The sequence below is a fragment of the Miniopterus schreibersii genome (genome assembly GCF_964146895.1).
Source record: "Miniopterus schreibersii genome assembly, chromosome: 8".
NCBI lineage: Eukaryota > Metazoa > Chordata > Mammalia > Chiroptera > Miniopteridae > Miniopterus > Miniopterus schreibersii.
In genome coordinates, this window is record NC_138109.1 from 60,633,968 (window position 1) to 60,648,090 (window position 14,123).

At 47.7% G+C, this 14,123-nt stretch overlaps 1 protein-coding gene across 1 annotated transcript in view; it reads right to left on the bottom strand.

The window, feature by feature from the left end:
* Positions 1–4,065: 4,065 nt before the first annotated feature.
* ABCA4 (ATP binding cassette subfamily A member 4) overlaps positions 4,066–14,123 on the bottom strand; it is a gene marked incomplete at its 5' end in the record, with an annotated part of 120,025 nt that continues 109,967 nt past the window's right edge. The window contains 6 exons of the mRNA XM_081145372.1: positions 4,066–4,428; positions 6,106–6,192; positions 7,516–7,765; positions 9,483–9,575; positions 9,658–9,761; positions 10,520–10,654. Coding sequence (XP_081001498.1) covers positions 4,423–4,428; positions 6,106–6,192; positions 7,516–7,765; positions 9,483–9,575; positions 9,658–9,761; positions 10,520–10,654 — 675 coding nt within the window. The 3' untranslated portion in view covers positions 4,066–4,422. The remainder of the gene's footprint in view (positions 4,429–6,105; positions 6,193–7,515; positions 7,766–9,482; positions 9,576–9,657; positions 9,762–10,519; positions 10,655–14,123) is intronic.

Below are 14,123 nucleotides of genomic sequence, written 5' to 3' on the forward strand. Positions count from 1 at the left end.
CCTCTCTCCCCCCAGCTCCCACCCCACCTTCCCTCTGGCCATCACCACCCTGTTGTCTGAGTCTACGTGTAAATGTTCTTGGCGAACCCCTTCACTTTCTTTCATTCAGTCTCCTCCTCCCCTGTCCCCTCTGACAGCTGTCAGTTTCTTCCATGTATCCATGTCTCTGTTTCTATTTTATTCGTCAGTTTATTTTGTTCATTAGATTCCACATTTATGTGAGACCTAAATGTTTGTCTTTCTCTGACTGGCTTATTTCACTTAGCATAATAATCTCCAGGTCCATCCATGCTGTTGCAAAAGGTAATATTTCTTTCTTTCTTATGGCTGCATATTATTCCACTCTGCAAATGTACTGCTGCTTTGCCTTGCTTGTTAGACAAACAGCACCGCAGGGCCCCTTACAAGTGCTGTAGAATTAAACTTGGCAGCCTCCCAGTGGGTGCAGGGCCGTTGGTATTGCCTGGCCATATGTCCCAGCACTCCCCCGGTGACCCTACAGAGATGGCAATAGAAGTCCTGAATCACATGATGGTGTTTTGATCTGTGGGCAGTGACTCACTGCAGATATTCTTCTGCCTCCCGTTCTCTCGCCCTGGAGTGATGGGAACACATCACAGTGGTAGGGTGGGGTGTGGGCAGGTGCTGCTCGGGGCTTCTGGGGGTTCTGCGTGGCTTCTCCAAGCACTGCTCGGGGCTCGCCCTGGCAGTTGTGTGATGCTGTCTCAGGTGCTTTACCAGGATCCCCAGTTGTTGTGTGGGCGCTGACAAGTTCTGCACGGCGCTTAACAAGATGTTGTTCAGGGCTCTTCAAGGGACTGCTCAGGCCTCTCCCAGGCACTGCAGCAGCTCACAAAGGTGTTCTGTGGGGCTCAGGCAGGCTGTGCACTGGGCTCCCACGGGGTTGTGCATTGTTTTTCCCTAAACTGCTCGAGGCTCTATCAGGCTAACCAAGGTGATTCATCGGGCTTCCCAAGGTACTGTGTGAAGCTCTGGCAGGAGCTGTGCATGGCTTTCCAAGGTGTCCTGTAGGGTTCTTCTAGGCACTGCTCAAGGCACTTTTAGGTTTTGTGTGAAGCTTTCTCAGGCGCGGCATTGGGCTCCTGAAGGTGTTTCTTTGGGTAGTGCTGAAGGCCCCAGCCCAGGACAGGTCCTCCTCTCACTGTTAACCTGTCCTCTGGGTTGCAGCAGCAGGAGGCAGAGAGCAGGGCCCACAACAGGGTTCCTGTTGCCACAGTCACCTGCTCTCTTCTCTCTGGGATGACATTGGTTGGCGTGGGGGTGCCTGTCTGTGGGGAATTGGACTGGCAAATGTGCCCCAAAAGCAACCTGAGCCTGGGACATGTTATGTCCACCACTTAGGACAAGTGGGAGGTGCAGCACAGACTGGGCACTGAGTTGCCCAGGGGTAGCAGATGGCAGGGCATGTGTGGGCAGAGGGTGCAGGTGAGCCTGAATCCTTGCTGCACCATGCAGCAGATAGGAGCTCAGTGTGACCAAAGGACAAAGATGTGGAGCCAAAACAGGTCTGAGTTATGGGTCACAGGAGAATGAAGATAATGGGTTAAGCAAAACCCAAGTTAGGGCTCAACTGTGTCCCCCAAAAGATGCTGCAGGCCTAACCCTCAGTACCCGCGAGTGTAATGTTACTTGGAAATCGGGTCTTTGTGGATGATCAAGTTAAGGTGAGGTCCTTAGGGTGGGTCCCTATCCATAGGACTGGTGTCCTCTTGAGAAGAGAGTAGAACAGAGGACGGACTATGTGAGGACCCAGAGAAGGAAGGGGTCTGCAACCAAGAGACACCTGAGGCCATCAGAGCTAGGAGAGAGGCCTGGAACAGGTCCTGCCCTGGAGCCTTCAGAGGGTGCTCCACGCTGCCCAACCTTGATATCTAGCCTCAGAACTGAGAGAATAAATTTGTTTGTTTAACTCTCCAGTCTCTGGTACTTGTTATAGCAGCAACCAGGGCAAACTCATATGGGGTCCACTGTGCAGCTAAGCGGGGGGCGGGGGTGTAATGAGGGGGAGGGTAAAGGGGGGTGGGGGAGGGGTGCCTGTATGCTCAGGCCTGGCCTGTAAAAGAGTTGCTATTGCAAGAGGATCAGACAGACACAAAGCCTCCATCCAACCTGAGGCACACCACTAACGTATAAAGGCACTTGTCTCCTTGGGCCAGCCACAGAATATAGCCACTCCTGCAGGATGGCAGACCTGAAACCCCACCAGTGAGCCACCTGAGGGCTGACCTGGAAAGCTCTGTAATGGGGGATGGGGTCCCATAGCAGGCACCTGACAGAGGCTTGCAGTGAGCAAACTTGAGCTGTGCATTGTAAAGGCTTTAGCATTTTCTAAAGTCTTCATTAAACTCACTGTTCTTTATTGGACAACATAGATGGACCTCTGTGCATCCTTGTGAAAGCTGTGGTGGTCCAGGTCTCACTTCCTTCCAGATTCTGTGGCCTCTGCCCCCCACCCTGGGGCCCCCTTGCTGCCCCCTTGAAGCCAGGTGCACTCTCTCTGCAACAACCCCAGGTGAGGGCCAATGCTTCTGCATAAGCATCTGCACTTTTAACCAGAACACCAAGGTAGTGAGTCTCACAGAGAACAGGGAAGAGATTATGTGTGTGTGTGGTGTGTGTGTGTGTGTGGGGGGGGGTATGTTGGACGCCTTAGAGTGGGAGGTGTATGGAGTGAGGAGTTGGGAGCAGAGGGTAACCCTTAGGGTTGACTCAGCATAGAGGACAGAGCTCAGAGGGAGTGTGTCCCTGGCACATATCTGGAGCCTGCTCTGGTGGAGGAGTCCTCCCTATGGCCATCCCCCAGCCCCCCACGACTCTAGACTACAAGCAGGTGCTGCGCCAGTGAAAGGATACTCTGTAGGTAATACACTTCCACATACCAGGCAGCATGAGAATAAAAATGCCAAGGTCACAAACATGGCCCAGGATACTGCCTGGTATTTGTGAAGAGGCTTCTTCCAGCCGTTCACTCTGGACAGGCGAAGCTGCAATGTCTGCTTCACCCCCTGGTTGCAGGTTCTGGAAGGACCTAAGTCTGCTTCCTGCCGCTGTAGTACATCTGCAAGATGAAAAAGGGGAGCATGGCAAGCCATGGGCCCCATTCCCTCAGCCCAGTGTGACCAGGGACAGTCCAGGGGTGGGAACCCAACACCCTGCATCTTTTGGGGCCCTGGTTGGTAGCAGAGGTGTCAGGACTGGGGCTGGGGCTGGGGCTGGGACAGGCAGAGGACCCTCAACAGAGGACTCAAAGGAACTCCTGCAGAGCCCACCAGGCTACAACCAGGATGCAACTATGGAAAACAGCCTTAGAGTGTATGTGGCTCACAGGGATGATGAATCAGAAGGGAAACCCACCTACCAGGACCCCAGGTATGGGCAGCTAGCAGTCCCTTGTGGCCATGGGACAGCCTAGTGTAATGCAGAAGATAGCTAAGGTCAGGATCAAGAGCATGGCCCATTGTTCTCCCACAAGTCATTTGAAATGGTTTGGTTCAAAACTATTCTTTTTAGATTCTTGGTAAGCTTTACGCGAACCATTAGACATCCTGTGAACCACTGCCTCATGTCATCACAGCAGAAGATGACACGCCGGCACCTGGAAATGGCATGGCCCTGTGTGAATAAGGCCTTGACATCTTTAAACAGTTACAAAGACATGTTGGATCTCATATCCAACCAAAGATCCACTCTCAGCAGCCCTTGCCTCGTCTTCTCCTGTCTAATTATACCTGTGAGGCAGGCCCTCAAATAAGCCGAGTAAACAGACGTGAAACCCAGATTCAAATAATACCCAGTCAACCATGGGTAATGTTCACACGCACGGCCAGTGGGTGTTTCCCTCAAGCCCTATAGAGCAGGCTTGGCACGAAACCAAGGCTAGTCCCTTCACTACCACCCAGTGCTGCAGAATCCTGCTGTGGCTGGCAGTCCTGCGGCAATCACTCTCACACAAGTTCACACAACGACAGGAAGCTGCACGGGCACAAATTATGTCTAAAACTATCCCAGATGATGCACACCAGGGGGATCAGTGAATTCAGAGAGTGTGTGAGAAATAGATTTGCATTTTATTTTCTCCTTAAAAATAAAACAGACACACATACAGAGAAAAGCAGATCCACTTGATGTGCAAGTCATGTTGAGATCAAAGCTACTAGTAGGATGAACTGGGGCTTCTACTTCTATGGTCTGGATGAAAAGGGTCAGTTTCACCATCAGGTGTCCCAGGTGAACCAGTCAGTTTGGCCTCCTTCTGAAAAAGCCCCCTTTGGAGTTCTCTGTATGCCCCACATGTGTTTGTTTCTGCTGCCGAGGCCTTTCTGACGCTGGGTGGTCGATCGGATGACCGCGTGGCAGAGGCTCTTGCGCTTCCTGCTGCCTGGAGTTCCTTGTGGAAGGAGGTCAGACCTACGGAGAGAGATCAGACGGACTCTCGTCATCTCAGTTGTCCAAAGAGATGGTGCTATGGCTTTTAGATTTTAAAGGTTAAATAGCCATCAATTAATTGTTGGAGGAAGCTCGGCCACGGGCACTGTGATTCTATGAGATCTCCAAGGCTGTGGGCTATTCTGTTTCTGTGTCTGTGAGCAGTCTGGGCCAGATGACCCCTCAGGTCTCTCTGGCTCTAGAGTGCAGACACCATGAAGGCTCACATCCTCTCTGTGCATACATGCTCATACCTCAGAGGGAAGCTACACCCTCTGGTGGTTTCCAAAGGCTATCACAGTGCCTTAATGTTTGCTTTTTAGGCCAAGAAACTTACCAGGCTCTTCCTGTCTTAAAAGCCAAGAAGGCAGGTTTGAAGTGAACTTCTATAGATCATAGACCATCAGCCCCCTCACCTGGCCCAGAGATGGCTTGGTATTAGCCCTTTAAGAGACAATATGCCAGGTGGGGGTAGGGAAGACATTGGTAGTTCTAGGCAACACTTTTGCTACCCAATAATGTATTCTGAGTTATAAAAGGTATTCACAACTGCAAATGGCTTTCTACTGGTGTAATCAGCAAATTCAAGACCTACGTATGAGAAAGAGGCTGGAAGATCTTAGCAAAACTAACTTTCCCTGGACAGGTACTTTTACTTAGACATTGCTGGGCCCTCTTGGCAGATGGGGTGCAAAGTCAACCTTGCCAAGCAGCCATTAGGTTTCTACTGGTCAAAAAGAAGGTGAAAAATTCATCATAAGTGTGACCTTGGAAAGCAGTGTTTCCATCATTAGCAGTATTTCATTTTTCTTAAAATTGAGAAACTGGTGAGAGGAATGAGAATATTTTGGGAAATAAAAGTTTGCGCATCTTTGCTGATTGGAAAAGTGCTTTGATTTTTTCGATTTACTCTTCAGGTAAGTCTAGAGAGAATGACTGAGTTAATTTGTCCCTTTATAATCCTAGACTTAAACCAAGACACCTTGATCTTGGTGCATCCTCCAGTATGTTCTCTAACCCCCATCCCCTCTGGAACTAGGATGGGGTGGGAGTGCTCCTACATGGGGTCGGGGTGCAATGCCAGAGCAGGAACCTGGAAGCACTGTCCCCTGAGTTGTCACAGTCCAGGATACATACCTTCTATTGCTTCTTCCTTCTATTGCTTCTTCCTTCTATCTATCTTGATAATTTTATAAAGAACAAAGAGCCCTCTTCCTAAAGCAGACAATACTCCTCACTCTAACCAAATGTGTCCATCATTGAAATGAAGTGTCACTTTATTCCTTTCCTTTGAAACTCAAACACATGACCAGACATAGATGTCAAATATCCCAACAATCAAGACACTTTAATATTTTCTCCTATTTTGTTTGGTTCTTATTTCCAAAATCTAAATTCTTTTTGCTGTAAGCAAAAACATGTGGGAAAATTCTTTTTAAAAATGCTTTCCCATACCATCCAAATGGTTTCCTGACTATAAAAGGAATCCACACCACGACAGATTGAAAAGTCCTTCAGCACGGAACTGGAGGGGAGGGCGAGCTGGGGACATGGAGTGCGTGTGGTTCATCGGGGCCCTCTGCAGGAGGCATATCTGAGCCTTGGAGCCCCTCAGGCCCCCTGGACCAAGCAGTGGACTGGGAAAGAGTGGTGGGATACCTTGGCTTGTCGGCTGGCTCCAGCAGCTCGAGGGTGGAAAGGGAGGTCGTAAGTTTCAGTGTGGTGTTTAGCAAAGTTCACAAATACCTGAAGGCAAGAAAAGAGCAAGAATAGGTACATGTTTCCAGAAAGATGATACCCTCCATTCCTCTGCCCACCCGCCCACTTTGCTGTCTCTTTTCCACAGTTAATATACAGCCCTGCTGGAGCAACTTAGGTGCTACAGGAGGGGAGTCTGGCCCACCAGAGGGAACCCAGCCGCCAGTGCTCTGGGCAGGGCTTGTTTCTTAGAATCCTGAGCTAAGCCAAATCCTGTGGGAGGATTCAAAGGATGTGGGGTATACAAAGCAAGGCAGATCTCAAGTAGCAGCAATCTTCTAAACCTCTGAAGAAACTAAAACCACAAAACTAAACAGGAGTCAGATCTCTCCTCCGTTCTTTATTCAATGAGCAGTGTGGCCGTGACTCCCACCCCTGCCCTCATCTGCTTACGGCTGAGAAGGTGCTGGTGAGCCAGCTCCTCAGAGGACAAATGGAGACCTGCCTATTCCCACTGCATTACTGAGCAGTCCTTAAGGATGTCTATTTAAAACACACAGCAACAAAAGCACACAGCCAGAAACACCCAAATGTCCAAATGGATGCACGGATAAGCAAAACATGATATATACATACAATGGAATATAATTCAGCCTTTAAAAGAAGGCTATTCTGACACGTGCTACAACGTGGATGAATCTTGAGGACACGTCAAGTGACATAAGCTAGACAAAAAGGGACAAAATACTGCGTAATTCCACTTACATGAGGTACGTGGAGTGGTTAACATTAAATAGAACAGAGGTTACAGGTGGCTGGGGGTGAGGGGCTAATGCTTAATGGATATAGAGTTTTAATTTGGAAAGATGAACAGTTTCTGGAGATGGATGGTGGTGACGGTTGCACAGCAAAAGGAATGTACTTAAATGCCACTGACTTGTACACTAAAATAGGTAATTACGTTATGCATATTTAACCGCAGTAAAAAGTGATCGCATTTTAAAAACCCGATACACAACGCCCATGTTTATCAAAACTCACTGAACTGGACACCTTCAATGGGCGCCTTTTGTTGTATGTAAATTAAGCATCAATAAAGTTGATTTGAAAAAGAAAGAAAAAAGCCACCACCGCAAGCCAGGAAGGAGGAAATAAAGTCATAGTGTAGTGGTGAAGGGTGCTGCAAAGTCAGCCAAATTTGCTGCTGAGGAAGTAGTGCTGGGCAGCAACTTCTGACAGGCCGAGCCCCGCCTACTGGGCAGGGGAGCGGGGGCTGGATCGCAGGCTTGCCCTGCCTCCCTGGAGGGGTCCGGCCCAGGCTGGGCGTCCAGTCCTTGCACGGCCCTGCGCTGCACCGCCCCCGGGACTCGCCTGGTCCAGCGTGGTCTGCGTGATGGAGTACTCCTCAATGAGCAGGCTGTCCTTGTGGGAGAGCAGCAGCCGGAAGATCTTGGCCAGCGAGGAGGAGGGGACCTGGAACTGAACCATGTTGTGGTGCCTCTCCCTCTGCACGCTGCCAGGGAAGTTTCCCTGGAAGAACTGCTCCACGGGGTTCAGGTCGGGAAGCAAGCCATCCTTTGGGGGTTTGATCTTCATTGTGACGACATAGCCATCTCCGAACCTAGGGGACACCCACGGAGGCGTGGTACAGGCCTGTTAGTGGTTGGGTCTAAGGCAGTCTCTAAATAAGGAATAAACTCATCAAAAATATTGGGGATTAAAGGCCACACTATAGGTCTTTTGTGCACGTTTAAAACGGGGAGGAAAAACCCACGATAGTTCCTGGAGAAATAGTTTGGTGCTAGTTTTTAGAGGTCTAGGTGTCTGTGTGTGGTGAGGTGGCCCACCAGACCTATGTCACAGCCTCCTGGAGGCATGGATGCTCCCTGCTCCTTTCCGTCTCACATACTTGCTGAAGTCAAAGGTGGTTTTAGCCCTCTGCAGCGATCACAGGCCTGCCCATGAAGGCCAGCGGGGCCGGCGCTCTCACTCAGTGGTGGAAAGGCTGCCTGGTCCTTTAAGAGGCTGGCCAGGTTGGGGAAAGGCTTGGAAAGGCAGCACTTTCCTGTGGACACTTCCAAAACAAATGGAGCTGCCAGGGCCAGGTGCTTCCTGACCCCTTCACCAGGTGAACAGGTCACCTAATGTGGATAAAGAATGGTCCACCACAGAGCATGGTCCGTCCCGGCATACCCGTGTCAGTTATAACATATTTCAGCATTCCCTCCAGGATCAAGGTCACTCCCCTCTACATAAAATGCCTCTACCTTTCAGTTCTGGAAAACTGTCCCTCCACCCGGGGAACAGTTCCCTCTCACCTGCCCTACCATGGGGATAGTGAAGAGTGAAAGGGAAAGGAGGAGGGAACAGCCGTGTCTCCAGCAGCAGACACAGGAAGCTGCTGACATAGGTCTGGTGACCTCATGTGCAGAAGTTCCTCTATATGTCTGTGCAGTGTCCCAGCTATAGTTGCTCAAGAAATCATGGGTCAAATATCCCAGTGAAGCCAATCTCCTAGACCTTTCTCTTGATCACCAGTCTGCCCTGATGCAGGGAGGAATGATGACTACTGTGCCACACAGGCCCCTGGCCACATCTCAGCATAGGTAAGGTGGGTTACCTGCTGTTCCTTTCACCCACCAGCACAGGGACTTTTATATTCTGGGCTCTCCAAAAGCATTTGTTAAAAAAACAAGTGATAACTGCAAATCCACCCTTCCTAATTTATAATGTGTATCAGAATGCAAGGGAGCATGGTGTTTTGTCATAATCTTATTATAACTGATTGGCAGCTTTGGCAGGGAAACAATTGTTAATACCACACTATTCACAGCAGTTTACAATTTACAGTGTAGTGAAGATTACTGGCGTTTCTAGTTTTGTTGTATAATACACAGTCATTTCTCAAACTCAAAAACATATGACATGCCAGAAAGGAAAACTAATTCTCTAACCATTCGTAAGTTGATTGCGGGCTTGTTAAACAGGTCTTCGGTCCTGGATTTGTTGGGACAAGTGGCAGGGTAATGAGGCAGTGATAGTGACTCTCCCTCCTCCCAGCCAGGCTGTGCACATGCCCCAATCAGAATGCTCTATCTGGAGACTCGGGGAGCCTTCGGCCACAGGCACTTAGCACAGTATAGAGAGTTTCTTTCAGCAGATGGCTTTTTCCTTTTGCTGCTGCTGAACGAGGCCTGTCCACCACCTGCCTCTGCCCATGGGGTGAGGGGGCAGCAGGACCCTCCCAAGTGTCGGTAGAGAGCAAAGGGCCTGCTTATTACCCCCATCCCTGCCCCATGAAGGTAAAAAAGGTGCCCTCTGCCCCACCATCTCCTTACTTGTACTTGAGGTGCTGACTGGTGCCCAGACACTGAAAGGTGCCCTTCACCATGATGGCCAGCCGGGTACACAGGGCCTCACATTCCTCCATGCTGTGGGGTAGAAGAGAGGAGGTGAGGGGTGGGGACTCCCACCCACCTGCCTGCTCCACCCCAGCCCCTGGGACTCTCTTGCCTGTGGGACGTGAGGACCACAGCCCTCCCTTCTCTGATGATGTTCACGATGGTGTTCCATAGCATGCGGCGTGCCTGGGGGTCCATGCCTGTGGTGGGCTCGTCCTGTGGGGCGGCAGAGAGGGCAGGGGCCTGGCTTACTGCCCGCCTATGATTGGCTCCCTCTGAGCATTATCTCTGGCAGACAATGCACAAGTCACTCCCCAGTGGGGTGAGAGCCAGGGTACCGGTGCACAGTGTGTGGAAGGTGGAAGGGAGGTGGAGAATCGGGGGAGTGCATATCTCTAGACCTGTTTCATCCCAGAAATGGGTTAAAGTTGATTAAGGCAAAGGTAAAATTACCTTAAAAACAAACAAGCAAACAAAATTCCCCAACTCTTACACACATGTTTGCAAGGAGGCAAGGAGGCAACTTTGAGACTTTTCTGGTTCCCTCCAAGTCCTGAGACCCATGGCCTCATAAACCCCAGACCTTATGAGCATGGGGGCCTCAGGCTCCAAGTGAGAGTCACATGAGCCTCTGATCCAGGCTAATGCTCCTGTCCACTTCAAACCCCAAACAGACCTTTTCTGGCAGTAGTAATTTCTGAGCCGACGTCGACACTCCACAGAGGGGCTGAACTTCCCTGCTGTGAGCCTGTGGGCCCACAAGAGACTTCCCAGGAACTTAAAGGGAAAATGTGTTGTGACTCCTGTTTTTCCCAAGAGCTGCACACCAAGCACTGGGCTGATTTGTTCAAAATGAATATCCAGATAAAAACTGACCACTGAATTTTCTAAATCTGCTGACCCAACCACAGAGATGCATCACTTGAATCCAACCCTTGGGCCTGCCAGTCCCCACAGGTCACAAGGCCTCTTACCAGCAACACCAGCGGTGGGCAGCCGATCAGGGCAATGGCTGTGGAGAGTTTCCGCTTATTGCCCCCACTGTAGGTTCCCACCAGGCGGTCCGCATAGAGAGACAGGCCCAGGCTCTGAATACTCCAGTTTGCCACCTGGGAAAGAGAAAGAAATCCCATTTGGCAAAGACAAGCAGGCATCTCAGACCTCCACCAATTCAGAGCCTTGAGCTCCCAGATCTCACACATCTGGGATGACAGTGCCACCTGTTGGCTCATGTTCTTTGGCACATGCTTCAAAGACCAGGAGTCTTCTTTCCACTCTGCGCCTTAGATTCCAGCTTGGTCAGCTCAGCACCCATTGGGTGCAGCCCCCTGGGAAATGGGCTTCAGCCTTTTAAAGAGCAGGACCCAGTGTCCCAGACTATGGCTAGAAGGGGAAGGGGAAGAGTCCTGGGGTCTGTTTGAGAAGATGGTGGGTCTCGCTGATTCCACCCCTCAACAAGCGTCACACTTGAGGTCTTGTGCACCAAATATGTACTTACTGAGCACCCACTATGAGCCAGGCTCTGTACTAGGCACTGGAGGATAATGATAAACATAGCCAATGACCTTGTACTCACAGATTGAGTAGAATGACAGATTATAACTGTGATTTAAGGGAACTAAACAGGGAACTGTGATGGAGAGTAACAGGTGTGTGTGTGCACACACATGCATGCACATGCATGTGCACAGGAATAAAACTAGGGAAGTCACTGGAGATAAACCCCCATGCTTCTGCCTTGCACAGGTATAGTTCTGCCTGGAATGTTCTTCCCCTAGATATCCACCTGGCCCCTCTCAGCTCCTTCATGTCCCCACTCAGAGTTCACGTCCTCAGTGAGGTCTTCCTTGGGCCACCCTACCTTAACACACAAACCACATGCCAACAATCCTCTGCTTAATTTCCCCCCTAAGGACTTTCATTCACAAGTATACTGTTTATTTCACGTATCTATTATTGTCTGTCCTCCCACTAGAATGTAAGCTCTGTTTTTTACTTTTTATTTGGAACAGTTTTCATCTTACAGTAAGGTGTAAAAATAAGAATAGTAAAAAGAACACTCATAACTCTTTCTCCCCCTCTCTTACACAGACACAGACATACACACATGCACACACACGCACACACACACACACACACACACAATTTTTTCAGGCCCAAAGATACATCGTGGCCCTTCACTCCTAAATACCTCAGAGTCTGTTTTCTAAAGATAAGGTTATTCTCTTACATAACCACGACACAGTTACACATGTCAGTAAATTTAGCATTGTCACTATACTTTTATCTAATCTACCGTTCACAGTCCAGTTTTGTCAATTGGCCTAATAATGTCCTTCGTAGCATTACTTTCTCTCCAGTACAGGATGCAGGCTAGTGTCCATTATTCAGTCACTGTGTCTACTTAACCTCCTGTGATCAGGAGCATTTCCATAACCTTCCTCTGCTTTCTTTGTCTTTTATGATTTTGATTCTTTTGAAGATTACAGCCCCTGTAATTTTAAAATAGAATGTTCCTTTAGAGTTTCTCTGATGTTTCCTCATGGTAAGATGCAGGTTTATGCATTCCCAATCAGAATATTACTAAGTGAAACTGTGCCCTTCTCAGGGCATTGCATCTGTGGCGTGAGATAGCCATCTGCCTCTCAGGCAATGTTAATTTTGATCACCCAGTCAAGGTGTTGTCTAATTCCTCTATTGAAAAATGATTATGCTTCCCCCTTGCAACCAATAAGCAATTTGTGGGGCATATTTTTAAACCACACAAATATCTTGCTTGTCATAAAAAATTTCCCCTAGATTTATCAACTGTTGATGATTCTTGTGTAATCCAATCTTTACTATAATCATTGCAAAATGGTTTTCCAACTCCATAACTTCTTCCACATAACCAGTTGTCTCAGAATTTGACTGTAAGCAAGAATCTTCCCTTCTCTCCTGTTTATTTATCCATTTAATAGCATTGACTTATGAATTCCTATCCCTCCCTGTGTTTTATAATTTATTGTGGTATTTCATTATTTTGATGCCCAAATTGTCCCATATATGGCCATTGGGAGCCCTTTCGACATGGCTCCTGTGTACTTGTGACATGCCTCTGTTTTTTCTTAAGCACTTCTTTACTCCTGGCATAAGATTTTCCAAGCTCATTTAATACCTATGCTGTCCCAGACTTGGAATTTGTCATTTGTTTGAAGAGTCATAGTTTCTTTTAGTGGGGAATGGTTGCTACTGGGGTATTTCTTCTTCTTAGCCTTTTCAGTTATATCCATACACAAACATACACACGTCTATGCACATACCTATACATGCATATGCACAATACACAGGGATACATTATGCGTGCATGCACAAGCTTGTACATATAAATATTTCATGAGTTTACAGTGCATTTCCAATTCCAATCCATCCCCACAGGGTAATTGCTTGCTTTCCCCCTTTCCATATTTGTATGTCTCTTCTTCCACAGTGAAAATGTTGGCTCCCAGCAACATTAACACATTTATTCATTTACTTACTCCTGTAACACATCTAACTGATTTCAGAACTGTTTACCCATGCCACTATAAAAAGTAAATAGACTAAAGAGAGCTCAGAATTCGTTTGTAGTTTTTTCTCTCTGCTTCATTTACTTAAGACTTAGGATATATAGTCAAGTACTGCATCATCAGTTATCTGTATTAGTTCTTCCCCTCCCCCTCTGCAAATAATATTTATTTGAAATAAAATTGGATTAATTTGTTTCAGTTTACTTTCAGTGTTAGGATTTTCTTTTTGTTTTCATTTTTACTCCCTTCCCATTCTTATTTAGTTTTATTTTTTGAATATGCAGAATATTATTAACATGCTTCCAAAAATGAAAACTATACAAAAAGGTATACTCAGAGAAGTGTCATTCCCTCCCATTTCCCTGTCACCCATTTCCCTCTTGTCCATGATGGAATTTAGTGTTTTCTGATTTATCCTTTCTGTTTGTAAAGACAAGCAGGAAAATGTGTGCTTTCTTATTTTTCTTAGTTTCTTACATAAAAAGCATTATGCATGTGCCATTTTGTACTTTGCTTTTTTTTTTTTTACTTGAAAATCTCTCTTGGAAATAACTCCATGTCATTTCAGGGATTTTCCTTGTTCTTTCTTTCCTTTCTTTCTTTCTTTTTGCAGCTGCATAAGGCTTTCTTGTATGTATATATTGTAAGTTATTCAACCAACATCTTATTCCTGAACATTTAGGTAATTTCCAATATTTTCAGCTAAAATGCAGTGAATAACTTTTTGCATGTGCATTTTGTACTGTGGGAGGAGCACCTGCAGGGTAAATTCCCAGAAATGGGATTCTGGGTGAAAGGACTCAGATATATATTGTTTTGTAAGAGATGAGGGCAGGGACATTTTTGTCTATTTTTCTCATTGCTATACCCCCTCATCCAGAACAGTACTTGGCACATAGTAGACACTCAGTAGGCATTTGGTGAATGAATGAATGGATAGCATTCTATGGCTTTCCCATTGCTAAATAACTGCACTCTTGTGAAATAGCCTGACGGTTTTCCAAACCCCTAGGTTGCCACAACAGCTGTT